At 41.9% G+C, this 16,244-nt stretch overlaps 1 protein-coding gene across 1 annotated transcript in view; it reads left to right on the top strand.

Moving 5' to 3' along the window:
- The window catches only part of DNMBP (dynamin binding protein), a 97,953-nt gene that overhangs the window by 23,222 nt on the left and 58,487 nt on the right, over positions 1-16,244 (top strand). Inside the window, exons 2-4 of the mRNA XM_075215965.1 lie at positions 2,501-2,647; positions 4,419-4,541; positions 9,633-11,606. Of these exons, the coding sequence (XP_075072066.1) occupies positions 2,503-2,647; positions 4,419-4,541; positions 9,633-11,606 (2,242 nt within the window). The 5' untranslated portion in view covers positions 2,501-2,502. The remainder of the gene's footprint in view (positions 1-2,500; positions 2,648-4,418; positions 4,542-9,632; positions 11,607-16,244) is intronic.

Genomic DNA, 16,244 nt, shown 5'->3' with positions numbered 1-16,244 from the left:
GTGTGAAATTGTGTAACAGGCTAAAGGCGGTGAGGTTAAGAGGGTGGTTGAGGAATATTATAAGCTTGTCTGAAGAGGTGGGTTTTCAGAGAACGCTTGAAAGCTTGTAGACCAGAGGAGAGTCTTATTGTGCGAGGGAGAGAATTCCATAGAGTGGGTGCAGCCCGAAAAAAGTCCTGTAACCGGGAATGGGAGGATGTAATGAGGGTGGATGAGAGACGTAGATCGGAGTTGCCGAGTTGGGAGATATTTTGAGACAAGAGAGGAGATGTATGTTGGTGCAGCTTTGTTGGTGGCCTTGTAGGTTAGTAAAAGTATTTTATATTGGATTCGGTACAAAACAGGCAGCCAGTGTAGAGACATACAGAGTGATTCAACAGAGGAATAACGATTTGCAAGGAAAATCAGTCTTGCCGCAGCGTGCAAAATAGATTGTAGGGGTTTGAGTCTGTTTTTGGGAAGACCAGTAAGGAGGGAATTGCAATAGTCAATGCGGGAGATGATGAGTCTACAGATCTGTAACTGCCTTTGTTCTTGGTAACATTTGCATTGTAAAGACAGTGGTTTCACCTGTCCCTAATCGCCACAGGTCGGCTTCCAACCCTTCACCTGCAACCCCCAGCTCCTCCTGGCTTTGTCAGATGATAGTTACAGCTTGTAACACTTGCTTATAACGCCTGCTGATTTGTCATTACTGATAGGTGTCTCTTTCTTTGATTAAATGATTGTTTTAATTTATTACTGAGATTAATGGTAATGAGCGGCCTTTTTGCAGGCTATAGAGACGTTCCTATGGACTTTGAAGGGTATTGGGGTTGCCCATCCCTGAGCTACAAGTTTTAAACATTGTTTTTCAACCACAGGACAATGGAATGACTATTAACAATGTTTACAAATAATGCTCTTATTATTTTGAGGTCAGGGATTAAAATAACAAACCTTCTTTTATAATGCCTTTGATCTATAAATGGAAATGTTTAAAAGGAGAGAGGGACAGGGGATCAGATCTAAAAGAGACATTTAAGTTATGAACAGCAATCCGGTTAGATAAGTCTCTGTGTACGTAGGATAGTCTATCCACTAATTGCAGAGATAATGGTATATGGCTTGTATTATCTGTGTACTATACATTACAGTAGTTATCAGTAAGTTGTTCAGCAGTACTTCATGTAGCAGTCTTGTGACACCCCCACATTTTTATAATGGAATATCTTGTTGAGGTGAAAGAGTTGTTTAAAAGTGTTATCATTAGACAGCCCAATTGAAGAACAAAGAAATTATTGTTTGTTTTTTTTTACGGTGCTTGACTAGTGTCTGTATTCAGTCTTTATATTGTGCTCGACCAAAGGGTCTTCCGTTTTGAGGTAGGGGGATAGAGGGTTCCACATGCAGCCAGGCAAATCTTTTGCATGCCCACAGCAGCACAGAGTATGTTAGGGTGTAAGTGTGTTGCTCTTGTGTGAGTCTGTCTCCTGTTGTGTGTGTGTGTGTGTGTGTGTGTGAGGACTGGGGCCTGTGTCATGTTTTGAGGAAGGGAACGAGGGGAAGTGGAAAACTGCGGACAAGAGAGTTTGTCAGTAGTTTATCGGAGTTCAAACTCTCCTCTATATGAAACGGGGTCAATACATCCAACTTCTTTTCATACTATATTTAGAAATAGTAATGTGTAGCTGGTAAAGAATAAGACCTATTAAGAAATGTTCAATACTTTCTAAAAAAAAATCGTATTCCCCTATATTTTTCTTAACCGAAAATTAGGGCATGACGGGAAATCGGGGAATAGATGACCACCGGATGGGACTGAGCTTGTTTTAGTACATGCGTTGTTTACTAATAATAACAATGATATTTGATACCTCTGATATGAAGCTTGCTGTTAGGAACCCCGCCAGTCGGCACAACACAACCCGGAGTCTACTCCACCAGTCAGGTTTTCACTGGAGCCCCTGATGGTGGGGACAGACTGCGCTGCAGACTGGTAGAGGGTCGTGAAGTGTGTACCGGCTGGGGAGACCCCAGGCAAGCGGAGTGAGATCCAAGCAGAGATCAGGGGCCGGCAGCAGACAACGGTACCAATGAACAAGCTGAGGTCAGGGGTCACGAGCACGCGCCCGGCTGTCCCTAGCCGCCGGGACGTGGCGCTACTGTTGTTGGTATCCGGCCGTTGCCTTGGCAACGGTCGGGTGATTCCCGGAAGTGACGTCCCGGTCGTCATAGCGACAGCCGGGACGCCTACAGGAAGGAGGTGAGAGTCGCGGCAGGGTGCCCGCGGCCGCCACGACTACTAACACTTGCACAGGTGTGCAGTACCTATTTGGTTCTGTAAGCAGTTTTAGTAACTGAGGTTCTGGTTGTTAAGTGAAGTGGTGACGTTAATATTAACTGACCATGATATAAACTGACCCTGAGCCCACCACAGGTCAGATAATGCCGTTCTTCTATGTACACAGTGATTCCATGAACGTGAGCCATATTCAGTAACGTGTTTTCTGTTCCACAGGTATGGAGGTCGGCTCGGTGGTTCGTGCGATCTTTGACTTTAGCCCCAGTGTGTCGGAGGAGCTGACTCTCTTTGCTGGGGACGTCATTGAAGTTCTGAGTGTGATAGACGAGTTTTGGCTGTTGGGAAATAAGGAGGGGATCACAGGTAAAATGTGTTTTTAAACATGTTTAGGATCAACTCTTGAATGTGTCCATTCATTTGTAGTTCTTGTTTTTCACACCGAAGTTTCTTATAATGGGGAAGAGACATTTTTTTTAAAGGACCACAACACCTAAAATACAAGCCCTCTTATCCCACTGATAACATCCCTCAATATCTATGTAAACATTTCAGAATTCTTTTTAATGGACAGCAGAATTCCTAACTTTACATCTGACCACGTCTGACCAATTTGTGAGTCACTGTCGCGGATTTAGGCTAACTTGGCTAAAAGTTGCTGTATGTGCCGGGCTTTCACTGAACACAAAGGATCACACAGAAGGATAACATTGATTATGATTATGTGTGGGTCTGCCTACATAAATGGGCTTAAAGCAGTATTTCCACCTCTCCGGCAAAACATGCACCATTTTAACCTGTCTCTGGAGGGGCGGGCGGATTGATATGGAGGACCAATCAGAAGCCACAGTATCTGAGGTTGTGGTTTCTGATTGGTCCTCCCACTCAGACCTCTTCCTCCAGCAGCGACAACTTCTGAGCGAAGAGGGAACAGATTAGTAACAATTAAGGCTGGGTACGCACTGCAAAATTTCTCCCTGATGCGATATCCTTAACGATTTTACCAATGACTGAAAGGTCCCTGATCGGCAGCCGATTCCTGTGTACACACTTTACATGTTGGACACGATTTACCTTCGGATCTATGTTCTTCATCTGTCATAACCATCGGCTGAAAAGATGGTGACTCTGCACACTCCATAGAGATCTATGGACACTGCCGGTCCTGCGTGCTTACACACTGCAGTATTGGAACGACATCGTTCCATCGTCGAACGAGATTTTTAGTGCGGTTTAAAAATCAAATCAAATGATATGATGAGCTTTGGACCAATAATCGCTCATCGTTGGAGCGTACACACTTATGCGATATCGGGCCGAACAGTCATTTATCGTGTGATTGGCCCAATAATCAGCTGGGTACACACTACAGTTTTTTCAGCCGAACATTAGGTGATAATGCAGCTTTAAGGCCCTTGAAAGACGCACATTGAGATTTTGTCAGTTTTAAAACTACAAGGGTAAATACAGCATAAAATATCTTAAATTCTGTCAGTATATGAGAACTTTCACGTATGTATTGTGGAATTTTCTTATTAGATCTTCTGTGTAAAGAAACCTGTATTTTGTTATTTCTTTAACAACTCAAATTCCAACCGTAGACCTCTTCTAGGATTCAAATAATTATAGCCACCCGGTTGTTTGTTGGAATGAAAATTACCCTGTGGGGTGGAGCATCATATACACTATTAAAAAAAGTAATAATGAACAAAATGTAAACTTTTTACACAAGTTACATTTATTAACACAAGATAATAAAAAAGAAAAAGGGTGGTTATGTTTTCTAATTTTCATAGTTATTTATAAAATAAAACAAAAACTTTCCTGAAGCACATTGAACGCACGTGTCCGATCTGGCCACTGGGAAAAAAGTGGCAGCGGTTAATGCGGAGTCCGGATATCTTGGGGTGTATATCCTGCCCTCTGAGAAGTGGGAACCTGAGGGGGTGCGGGCGGCAAATATATACCTATGAATATAAAGGTTTCACCTGTGGGAATGTAATGCAGGAGACTTTTGAACCAGAACAGCTAAATATGAACGGATCTGTGTAGAGTTACAGCTGATTGATGTTTGATCATTTTGTAGTGTGGTTCATTTATAGATTTGCCTTAAATGTGTGGTTTCCGTGTTTTATAGGGCAGTTTCCTGTCAGTTTTGTGGAAGCGCTAACGATCCCCACCGTCAAACACGGAGAAAAGCTTTATGCCTGCAGCAGTGACTTCACTTCCCATGAGCCCGGAGCCCTCTGCCTCCAGAGAGGTAATCATGTCTGCTTACCGTAATGTCTCCATTATAGCCTGTTTCCTAAAATTGTCGTACGATGTCTGTTTCGTTTCGCTTTTTTTTTTTTTTTTATTATTATTATTATTATTATTATTATTATTATTATTATTATTATTATTATATTTTTATATTTGGTGTTTGCATGAATGGATCAAAATAATTGCCAGGACCAGGAACCTTTACTTTAATATTAACTTTAGTTTACTTTTCAAGGGTTCTTCAGTTGAAATAACATTTTTAGCACTGCCCTTAATACTTTCCCCTTTGTGGAGCAAGATGACCCTTTCTGGTGCGTAAGGAGGGGGTCTTTCACTGTTGGAGGGGGACACGAGTCGTTTCAGCTTCTAGAAGAGGACTTAGATCATGCATCTGCTCAGAGGCGATGCCGTGAGGTTGAGCTGTAACTTACAATCCTAGCACCTGGGGCGAGAAACAAAAATGAAACAAAAATGTTGCCCCCTCCCCCCTCCCCCCCATCCGTCAATTTTAACCAATTGAACCTTAGATGTGCATAAAGTAGGCACCCCCTCCTCTTCAGAGTTGCGTCCTGGGTGGTCGCCCCTATCGCACAGCCCTGGTTACGGCCGTGAGGTCTTGTCCTTTACTTGGTGCACATAAAGCACGTGTCCTATCAGAGCGTAGTAATACAATCCTTCACGTTGCCCAATGTAATGGAGCCTGACTCCCATATTTACTTACCTTTGTGATCCCCTCATTCTCTCCACATATGTGCGTAGGCTTCTGAGAGTGTAGAGAAGTTGTGCACTTTGATGTGCGCTAAGTGAACCATGCTGATGCAATGGTACAAAGCCAAAGTGTTTTGCAGTGTGCGTATTGAGAGCACTTCACAAATGACCCCTGGTCTCAGCCTGGGTGGTATCTGATCTGACACCCGTGTAACCCTACACTCTCCTGCCCCTTCAACAAACTATAATATGATAGACATAATAGTGGCATCACATGGTTATCACATTGTTATCACACATAATACCTTACAGTGTATTAGACAGGCAGTAGAACTGCAAGGAAATGCGGGATTACAAATTGCGAGCTCCGTAACCATGCTTGGTCAAAGATGAATCACCGGGTGGGCGTGTGTAAATAAAATTTTCAAAACTGACCAAGGGGTGGCGAAAGGGAAAGTGTGCTATTTAACTGGATAATCCTGCAAAGAGCAAGCAAAGCCACTATTTGACATTAATATGTATCGAACCATCTATCCGCTTTCCCTCCGTTGCAGAACATTGTTATGTCTGCTTCCCTAACAAAGCAGACATAGAGTGACTGATGGCTTGTCAGTCTTGCTTTGCAGAAGTGTGGATTGATTGATACACAGGACTGGGCCAGTGATGTCACAGTGATGTCATCGTTATGATCTGTGTCTGTTCCTATTAGGGCACCATCCTAATGACGTGTTAGGAGCTGTAGTGAAATTTCAGGGTAATATTGAACAACATATATTACCGTTTATTTGATCGGTTAGATTACAAATGATTCTATGCAGACAGAAACGTGTTCTATAATAACCACAGCATTCTATAACACGATCTATGGATATCACAAATCAATTAATAAAACCATTTGTGTTACAAGGCTATACAAGCAATTCTCACCGAGACATTTCATTATACATGTTTCATTTTTATAAGGAATAATAAATTGGGGTAAGGGTGGAAGGAGAAAGGGAAAGGAAGTGGGCACCAGAGAAGAACCTTGAAAAAGTAACCTTGAGAAGATAAATAAGAGTTGAGCCTTAATCATGTGTAACGTCTGTTTATTACTGGATCTCCTGGTGTTTAGAGCAAAATATTCCTCGAGGGCTTGAGCAAGACGCCGCTTGTTACTAGTGTCTTATATAAGAGACTCATTCAGGGCATAGGGATACTTTCCAAGGATGTGTCAAAATTAAATTTAGCTCAGGTACCCTCTTATGCAACTCTGGTATAAGCAGGATCATGGCCTTTCCCTTGTCATGTTTTTGCCTCTCCTCAAAAGCTGGTATCGGATTTCCCAATGACTGGGATAATCCCCACATTCAACAATTCACTTATGATCCCCCGAATTTTACTTTTCACCAATACTTGCAAATTGCAAGATCTCCTCCACCAGAATTTCTGGTAGACCATTACCCACCACTGCCGGCGTCACTCATTTAGAGCCCTTCTGTCTTCGTTATTTTACTCCATGTTGACCTCTACGGAGTCTCAAAACTGGAAAAGTGACTTCAGAGAGAAGATTAGACAGATATCTGGAGGAGGTAACCAAGTCATCCATCAGTGTCGCCATTAAAGAAAATACCTATAAACTCTTGCACTGCTGGTACCTAGTCCCTTCTAGGCTCCATAAAATTTACCTCCAACCCCCATTTCCCCTCTGTTCTGGAGAGGTTGTCAAGAATCAGACTCCCATATATGGCCCTCTTGCAGGGATTCTGGTCTGTGGTCTGTAACCTTATCATCATCATCATTTATTTATATAGCGCCACTAATTCTGCAGCGCTGTACAGAGAACTCTCTCACACCAGTCCCTGCCCCATTGGGGTTTGAGTTCCCTAAAACACAGACACAGACAGACTAGGGTCAAATTGTTAGCAGCCAATTAACCTACCAGTATATTTTTGGAGTGTGGCAGGAAACCGGAGCACCCGGAGGAAACCTACGCAAACACAGGGAGAACATACAAACTCCTCACAGATAAGGGCATGGTCGGGAATTGAACTCATGACCCCAGTGCTGGAAGGCAGAAGTGCTAACCACTAAGCCACCGTGCTGCCCTAACACTTAGCCACCGTGCTGTTCATAACAGCCACAGACATGCCCTTTAAATCCAATAGACTTTGTTTCTTTTTTATAAAACCTAGTGCTTATGGTCTCAATTTAACAATATTCCCCCTGCTAGACTCTAGTTGAAATCCCTTCTGTCTCAACGACAGTACCCGCGTTTCCCAAGAGGCTTCTACTCCCTTTTTATTAAAGAAAATTGAAGAGCCACTGGATCACTTGATTGAGAATCCTCCAATGTGATTATGTTGAGGTTTGGCTGGAATCCATGGTTTCTGGTATATAATGTTTCCCCTGAAGATTGTAAAGCGGCCTCTTGTGGACCTTTAGATATAGTTGCAGCTATAGAGCATTGGTATCCTCACCGATCGGGAATACAATGTAGCACAGTCCAGTCCAGACCAACACTTCTCTAAATGTTGGCAGAGGTGACAAGCCCTGCCCATGCCCAGCGGCACAGATAAATCAGAGCAATGGTGGCAGCAGAGATCCGATAAATTCGGGTATTGCAGACCTCGGGTCTGTGCAGATAAATAGTCCAAGTAATGTCTTAGTAATAATATTAAGCAAACATCGGCCAGTAAATGATATTGAGATAGCTGCCCTGTCTATTGGGTATTAAGGCTCTTCCGAGGCATTTGTTTTGGGTCAAAAAGTAAAGTTTAAATTTCAACGGGGAAACGTGGAGCCACCACTTGAGTATTTAACAGGCCACAATGGGGTTAGTCTGAGATTCTCCAAATGGACAGATGGTAGAAGCTTACCTAGCTGTGCTCCAACTCTGTCCGAGGTGTTGCAGTAGTACCGTGAGGGACATCTGGTAGACAGCTGGGTGAGGTTACTGAGGACTTTCTAAACAAATCTTCAGGGTCGACTGGGTTCTGTTGCAATATTCTTTGCAGGATGCAAAATGGATTATGATTATGCCGTTAAAGTGGCTTTTATGGTAACAGAGCGAGGAGTTCAAGCAAAGACATGTCCCCCGCACGGGGTCCAAGCCAGAGCCCGTCCACCTTTTTTATTTTAAGCTGTTTGTGTAGGTCCACCTCTGTCTTCTGACTTCAGCATGTCATTGTGTATATTCTGTTTGAAATTACTCCAGCACCCACCTCACATTACTATGTTAGAGGAAGGTGGAAAATTCTACCAGAGTCTTTGAAGATATAGATGTGCTTTACACATCCTGATAGCTCTGGACTAGAGACTGTTAATGAAGGAACTTTGCGTTGTCTGTATTCTGAGAACTCTGCATTAACAATCGGACCCACGATTCCAAGTGTGGGAGATGTTTGTTGATACTGGCTTAAGTTACTCGCGCACTGTACAGTCTGTCACAAACCAGTCACGGGTTTTCATTATAGAATGTATTTCGTCTAAAAATGATCTGATCTGATTGGATTTGATGGCATGTCTCCCACATAATGACATTTTTCTGTACAATTCAAAATTGAAACAATTCCACGACTAAAATGTAATGTACGGGCACCGTTTTTTTTTAGCAATGTTGTGCTTGATCAAAAAAACTAGTCCAGATGGTGGCACTGTGTTGTCATATATGGTTTATACATCCATTTTAAATTCATCCTTCAAAAGGCAGCTTGTACTCGTATTGATAAATTACATTCTGCTGCAAATATTATCATCATCATCATCATCATCATCATCATCATCATCATTTATTTATTTATATAGCGCCACTAATTCCGCAGCGCTGTACAGAGGACTCATTCACATCAGTCCCTGCTCCATTGGAGCTTACAGTCTAAATTCCCAAACACACACACAGACTAGGGTCAATTTGATAGCAGCCAATTAACCTACTAGTATTTTTTTGGAGTGTAAGAGGAAACCGGAGCACTCCTCTCAGATAAGGCCATGGTCAGAAATCGAACTCATGACTCCAGGGCTGTAAGGCAGAAGTGCTAACCACTGAGCCACCGTGCTGCCCAAATATTTGACATTCTCATTGTAACTAGGAGCCTTCTGAATATTTGGATTCACGATCACTCCCATTTAAGTGCTTTATAGAATGCAGTAATAATATTGACTAATCGAACTTGGTGAATTACGGTACTTCATCACACTACCAGCAGATGGCGCTCCTGGCTGATACTTCATATTTTATTTCCATATATTTTAACTGTCTAGGTTTAACAATGAGTTTATATTCAAGTATTTATTTCTGATTCATAAATAAAGGCTCATGATTCATGCTGGTTGATCTTCACATTCCACTGTATTTTATACTAATTTGTATTATACTTTTTTGTTTTTTTATTTCCTCCAGGGGATCTTGTGGTGTTGGAGGGATCTCTGGCTTCCAGCTGGCTGCAAGGGAGGAATTGTTGGGGCTCAAGAGGGTTTTTCCCACTATCGTGTGTCCAGGAATTCTTCCTATCCTCCCGGAGCCGTCAGCTTTGCCAAAACTTGACCGTTGAGCTCCCAAGTCATGCCATTGGCCAGGCAAGGGCAATAATGGGACTTTCTGCCCAGCTGGAAGAAGAGCTAGATTTTAGGGAAGGAGACATCATCACCATAACTGGAGTTCCGGAACCTGGTTGGTTCGAGGGGGAACTGAAAGGAAGGAGAGGAATTTTCCCGGAAGGTTTCGTAGAGCTGTTGAACCCTTTAAGAGTTGTTCATAGTGGGAATCTCTCGGATGACACAGAGGACTTTAATCATGACGAGACAGCCGAAATAATCCAGAAAAAGGACCACGATACAATCATAGATTTTGAGGATGAAGAGGGGACGTTTGCAATTGCCCTGTACAAATTTCAGGCTATGGAACAGAGAGAACTTGATTTTGATGTGGGAGACAGAATTCGAATAATTAGCACATTAGAGGATGGGTGGCTGGAAGGCGAATTATATGGAAATAGGGGAATTTTCCCTTACAGATTTGTAAAATTCGAGCCTAAAGAAGAATCTTTTCATGAGGAGCAACCAGTAGAACCAGAGAGTTCTGTTCCAAAAGCTCCAATCTGTTATCTTGACATGTCCCCTTCATACGAACGCAGTGGAACCGATCCCCTTTATTGGGACGTCCACATAGACCATTCATCATCATCATCCATCATTCATGAAACTCAGGAGAATCTCCAAAGTCCAGAGCCAAATGTAAAACTCAGTAATGAAGTGATTCAAAGTGACTATGACACCATAAATAGTTCAACGTCTCAACTACCCCCTTGTCAACAGAGTACAAGATATAGTCCTTCAACATCACAAACACCTGTGCAAAGGCCTAAGGAACACAGTCTATTTACGACAGGGGTTAAAGACAGAAGAGGTAGAACCTGTTTATCGAATGGGGCACAAGAGAAATTGTCTTTAAAGAAGACATTGTCAATGACCACAGATGAAATATGTTCATCCCAGAATAGTTCTAATGTAAGGTCAAAAAACAGAAAGAACAGTGTTCCACTTCAAGACATAGTTCACTGGTTGGAGGACCACAGGAAAAAATCAAAGACTTCTTCTAATTCCAAGACGAAACGGGATAATCCCAGCTCTTGGTCAAGATCGTGGACAACAGGACGAGGGAGCCCAGCTAATGATGTTTATAGAGAGAGTACTGGACCTGATCTAATTGACTTGGACTCCAAGCTCACTGAGCAGCTTTCCCAATTTGAAAAGAGCCTCTCAAACCCTAGGAATAATGGTAACAACAAAGTTTCTCGTCATTTTTCAATCGTGGATTATAATTGTGAAACCGACATTATCCGGGGATCACCACAGTTGATGAAGCCTCAAAAATCACCCGAGAAAAGAAAAATACTAAGACCTCCACCTCCGCGTCCTCACGTTCGATCAAACTCCTCTTTGTCTCCAAAGAGTAATTTACATACAACAGACTATACAGAAAGTGTGCCCCCAATTCTTACACTCCGACCCTCTAGACCTGCTCCACTGCCACCACCAAACAGTCAAAGAAATACACCATCGCCAAATCCACTTCCAAGACGGGCCACCACGCCCGATGAAAACTTCTTGCTTTCTGACAATCCAGATGTGATGGATACCCCTGATGACTTAGAAGAGGTGGACAAAGCGGAAAGCGCCCCTTGCCCATTTTTACTTTTAAAGATAGAAGATGTGGAAAGGGAACTGGAGGTATACAGAAATACTCGGGACGAACTTTGCTTAATGCTCGAGGATGAAGACCAGGACGAGGTGACGAGAGCAGAAACTATCGAGAACTTGGAGTTTTGTGACTCAAACATTGAAAGTTTGGACTTGGAGCTCCAGCAACTTAAAGGTGAGGTTTATAATGTTGTCTGTTCTTCACTATCAAAGTGTTTAGACTGTACCAGAAAATAAGATTATGTTGTGGACCTACTATGTTTTCACCAACATTTCTTCCTTGCAGATTCTTACTTCTAAAATATTTTTAAACGTAGGTGTTAAATTAAACTTGTATATTTATCATGCTGTCCGCATCTGGGCAGATCTGTGGTTGACCAGGTAGGACATGTCCTGTCACTTGGTATTTTTCATATTTTCATATTCTTCCATTATTCAGTGAAATTGCATTTGTTTAAGATTTCTTGCCACTGATTGACATAAAATACTCCTATAAAAAACAACACTAAAGATTTTCCTTAACTACAAATAAATAAAATGAACTACATATGATTTAAGCCTGGAGCAGTTTGTTGTCTTTAGAGGTCACGTAGCATAATCTACAATTTAAGGGTTTCATCATCATCATCATCATCATCATCATCATTTATTTATATAGCGCCACTAATTCCGCAGCGCTGTACAGAGAACTCATTCACATCAGTCCCTGCCCCATTGGAGCTTACAGTTTAAATTCCCTAATATAGACACATAGACAGAGGGGGAGAGACCAGGGCCAATCTTGATAACAGCCAATTAACCTACCAGTATGTTTTTGGAGTGTGGAAGGAAACCGGAGCACCCGGAGGAAACCCACGCAAACACAGGGAGAACATACAAACTCCACACAGCAACCAATTTTCAAATAAAAACACTTGTATAAGGAGTCCCATATATGGTTAATGCTTTTCCAAACAGTATCTTCCTCAAGCCGAACACTGCGCATTGTCCCAAGAACACTATCCTTTTTATGAAGGTTGGGGTTGGGTATGAAATGTCAACAATAAACCAGTTGACAGTCAGAATGTCGACAGTCACAATGTTGACATAAAGCATTACATTTAAACCGTCAATACAGTTTAAATAAAAAGAGGAAGACAAGGACTTAAATGTACTTTTAAAAAAAAAAAAAAAAAAGTGTTACTCCCCCAGAACAACTTAATCAATCCTAGCGCTGCCAGCCTAGCCTGGTACCAGCAGAATAGGGGGGACAAAAAGCAGCACTAGACTTTGCTAGCTGGGGCTGGTGGCGCTATGGCAGGGAAACCTGCAGTGTGGAGTCCCCCTGCCATAATGCAGTATTGTCGGTTTAAATGTAATGCTTTATGTCATCATTGTGACTGTCAACTTTTCAACCACTTGACAGTCACAATGTCGATAATTTAACCCTGTCGACCTAATGAACATGTCGACCTTTCAACTGTAAACATTCTGACTGTCTGCATTATAGTGTTAGTATGTTTGTTGTTGACATTCCGACTACATCCTGTTTCTCTGGTACAGGAACTATAACACCTATAATAGAAAGTAAATTGGGTTGAGCAAGATATAGACATATCTTGGAGGAAAACGTACTGCAGATGTAGATCTTGGAAGAAGATTTAGTTCAGCAGCCGCAAAAAGAAAAATCATTGAGAAACTCTCAAGATTAAAAAAAAAGGGAGTAAATACTTAATATAATCAATTATTGTCTGTTTTTATTTGTAATTAGAAAACACATTTCAGGTTTTGTTCTCACTGTCCTTACAAAGTATTTTATGTTGATCGTTGGTAAGAACTATTGAATTCTTGTTCTGACTGTCATTATTTCACTCCGAAGTCGATTGTGAATCCTGATTCAAAACCTATTTTCTCTGAAGTGACGACATTGGTTGCCCAAATTGCTGCACCTATGGGCAACTTGACCCTTATTCCCTGGCTGTTGGTCCTGGCACTCAACATCGTTATTGAATGAGATCACCTTCTTGGTCCAGCAGTGTTGTCGCTTGATATTCACCACAACTAGTACTGACTCCTTTACAGATTATGATATAGAGGACAGTATATCTTCATATTTGTACATAGGTGGGGTCCAAATAGTGTGCAGGTGTATATACTGCATAGCTTGCAACATATAGGTTATGTAAACATTCTGATTAATGTGGGAAAAACCTTGGCACAGTTGCTGCTGTAGGTGGCATTGTGAAGAGCTTTAGGAATTATTAATGAGTAAGATGGATGAACATAATGGTTTTGATTCATTAAGGAATGTAAACGGCGCATGCTCAGAACGGACAGTGACCGCAAGTGTATACAATTAATCTTCGAGCACAAAGGACACTTCCGACAGCCTACGATTTCATGGGTGGAATGGGGTAGGAAAAGGACGTATGCACGTAGTCAATGTACAGTAAGGGCGTGGCCAAGTTTGAGTGCTCGCACATCTGTCCAATTCAAGCTCTGGGCTTCTCTGAAGTACGGAATTTTTAGCCGTATCGGAGCCAGTGTAAGTGCCGAGTGATAGTGATGACGGCTGTGTGTCCATGCTAGAACATGTGTTTGCAATCAAGAGCAAATGTAAAAAGATATATATTTTTTTATGACCGTATTATTAACAGGTAACAATAACTTATTATTTTTTTCTTTTGGTTGGACTGGATGAATCAGGCCCAATGTGCCTTAGCTGATTGTGCACCTGTTTGCATAGCTTACATTGTGTGAATTTCCTCTGCGTGTCCCCACAAATAAGCCCTTGTGGATACCAACGCAGAGTAGCACTCATCCACATTTGCGCCTGCTTGTGTATAAAGAGGCTTGTATGGAAGGCCAAGCGCACTAAGGGCTAGATTTACTAAGCTGCGGGTTTGAAAAAGTGGGGATGTTGCCTATAGCAACCAATCAGATTCTAGCTGTCATTTTGTAGAAAGCACTAAATAAATGAAAGCTTGAATCTGATTGGTTGCTATAGGCAACATCCCCACTTTTTCAAACCCGCAGCTTAGTAAATCTAGCCTTAAGGGCGCATTTGCAGAATTGCTGATCCAGATCGAGACGCAGATACTCCTTTTACAGCCGTACTATTTGCACCAGCCTATATGCTGATTTACTATGATCACCAGCACTAGATAACTGCTTCTGTTTGGCTGATTGATAATGCAGGATTTTGTGCATCTATTTAAAAAAAAATGTTTTTGTTAATTTCTTTCGTATGCAAAGAGTTATATCTCCTGTAATATATCAAGCCAAATAGTATATTTGTTTTTTCCTAGGAAAACAAATGTTTACAAAGTATTATTGCTTATATACACTATATGGACAAAAGTATTTGCGTGACCATTACACCAACAGGGACTGTAATGACATTGTATTCACATACATATACTTTAATATGGAATTGGTCCCCCTTTTGCAGCGATAACAGCTTCCACTCTTCTTGGAAGGCTCCACAAGATGTTCTGTGGGAATTTGTGCCCATTTATTCTGTAGAGCATTTATGAGGTCAGGCACTGATGTTGGACGAGAAGGCCTGCCTCACAATCTCCGTTCCAGTTCATCCCAAAGGTGTTCAATGGAGTTGGGGTCAGGGCTCTGTGTGGGCCAGTCAAGTTCTCTACACTAAGGCACAGTCATGTTGGAATAGAAAAGGGCCTTTCCCAAACTGTTGGCACATAGCATTGTCCAAAATGACTTGGTATGCTGAAGCATTAAGATTGCCATTCACTGGAGATAGGGGGCCTAGCCCAAACCCTGAAAAACATCCCCATACCGTTATCTCTCCTCCACCAAGATTCACAGTTGGCATAATGCAGACGGACAGTTAACGTTCTCCTGGCATCCACCAAACCCAGACTCGCCCATTTGACTGTCAAACAGAGAAGTGTGATTCATCACTCCACAGAACACGTTTCCACTGCTCCACAGTCCAGTGCCGGTGTGCTTTACACCACTCTATCCAACGCTTGGCATTGGTCTTGGTGATGTGAGGCTTGCATGCAGCTGCTCGGTCATGGAAACCCATTCCATTAAGCTCCCGCCGCACAGTTTTTGTGCTTATATTAATGCCAGTGGAGGTTCAGAACTCTTCAGCTATGGAATCAGCAGATTGTTGGCGACTATTACACACCATGCGCCTTAGTAGTCGTTGACCCCGATCTATGATTTTATGTGGTCTTCTGCTTTGTGGCTGAGTTGCTGTTGTTCCTAAATGCTTCCACTTTCTAATAATATCACTCATAGTTGACCGTGGAATATCCAGCAGGGATGAAATTTCACGAAACGTCTTATTATAAAGGTGGCATCCTATCACAGTACCCTGCTTGAAGTCACTGAGCTCTTCAGAATGACCCATTTTGTATCACAAATGTTTACAAATGGAGACTGCACGGCTAGGTGCTTGATTTTACACAGCTCTGGCAACGGGTCTGATTGAAACACCTCAATTCAATAATTAACAGGTGTGGCCATATACATTTGTCCATACAGTGTATAGGCCCAATATATTTATAATACTACTTCTGCTACACATTCATGCAGTGCACAGGCAGAAAATAAATTGTAAATATGTCATGACTTAATGGAATGTTTAATATTCAATAGAAACTGAGAGAGCGTATTCATTAGCTCCCAGTGCTAATTAATAACCTGAATACTTGATGTAAACATTAATTATCTCTGTTTGGATTGGGTGAACGCCATTGTTACCGGTGGTGTATGTTGTCTTATGGAGGAAAATGCTTCTACTATGACACTAGACAGTCTGTTTTCCTAAGAGAGGAGATACGTACGTAAGTATATA

This window comes from Mixophyes fleayi, chromosome 6 (assembly GCF_038048845.1).
Source record: "Mixophyes fleayi isolate aMixFle1 chromosome 6, aMixFle1.hap1, whole genome shotgun sequence".
NCBI classification, from domain to species: domain Eukaryota; kingdom Metazoa; phylum Chordata; class Amphibia; order Anura; family Limnodynastidae; genus Mixophyes; species Mixophyes fleayi.
This window is presented reverse-complemented; position numbering and strand designations above follow the sequence as displayed.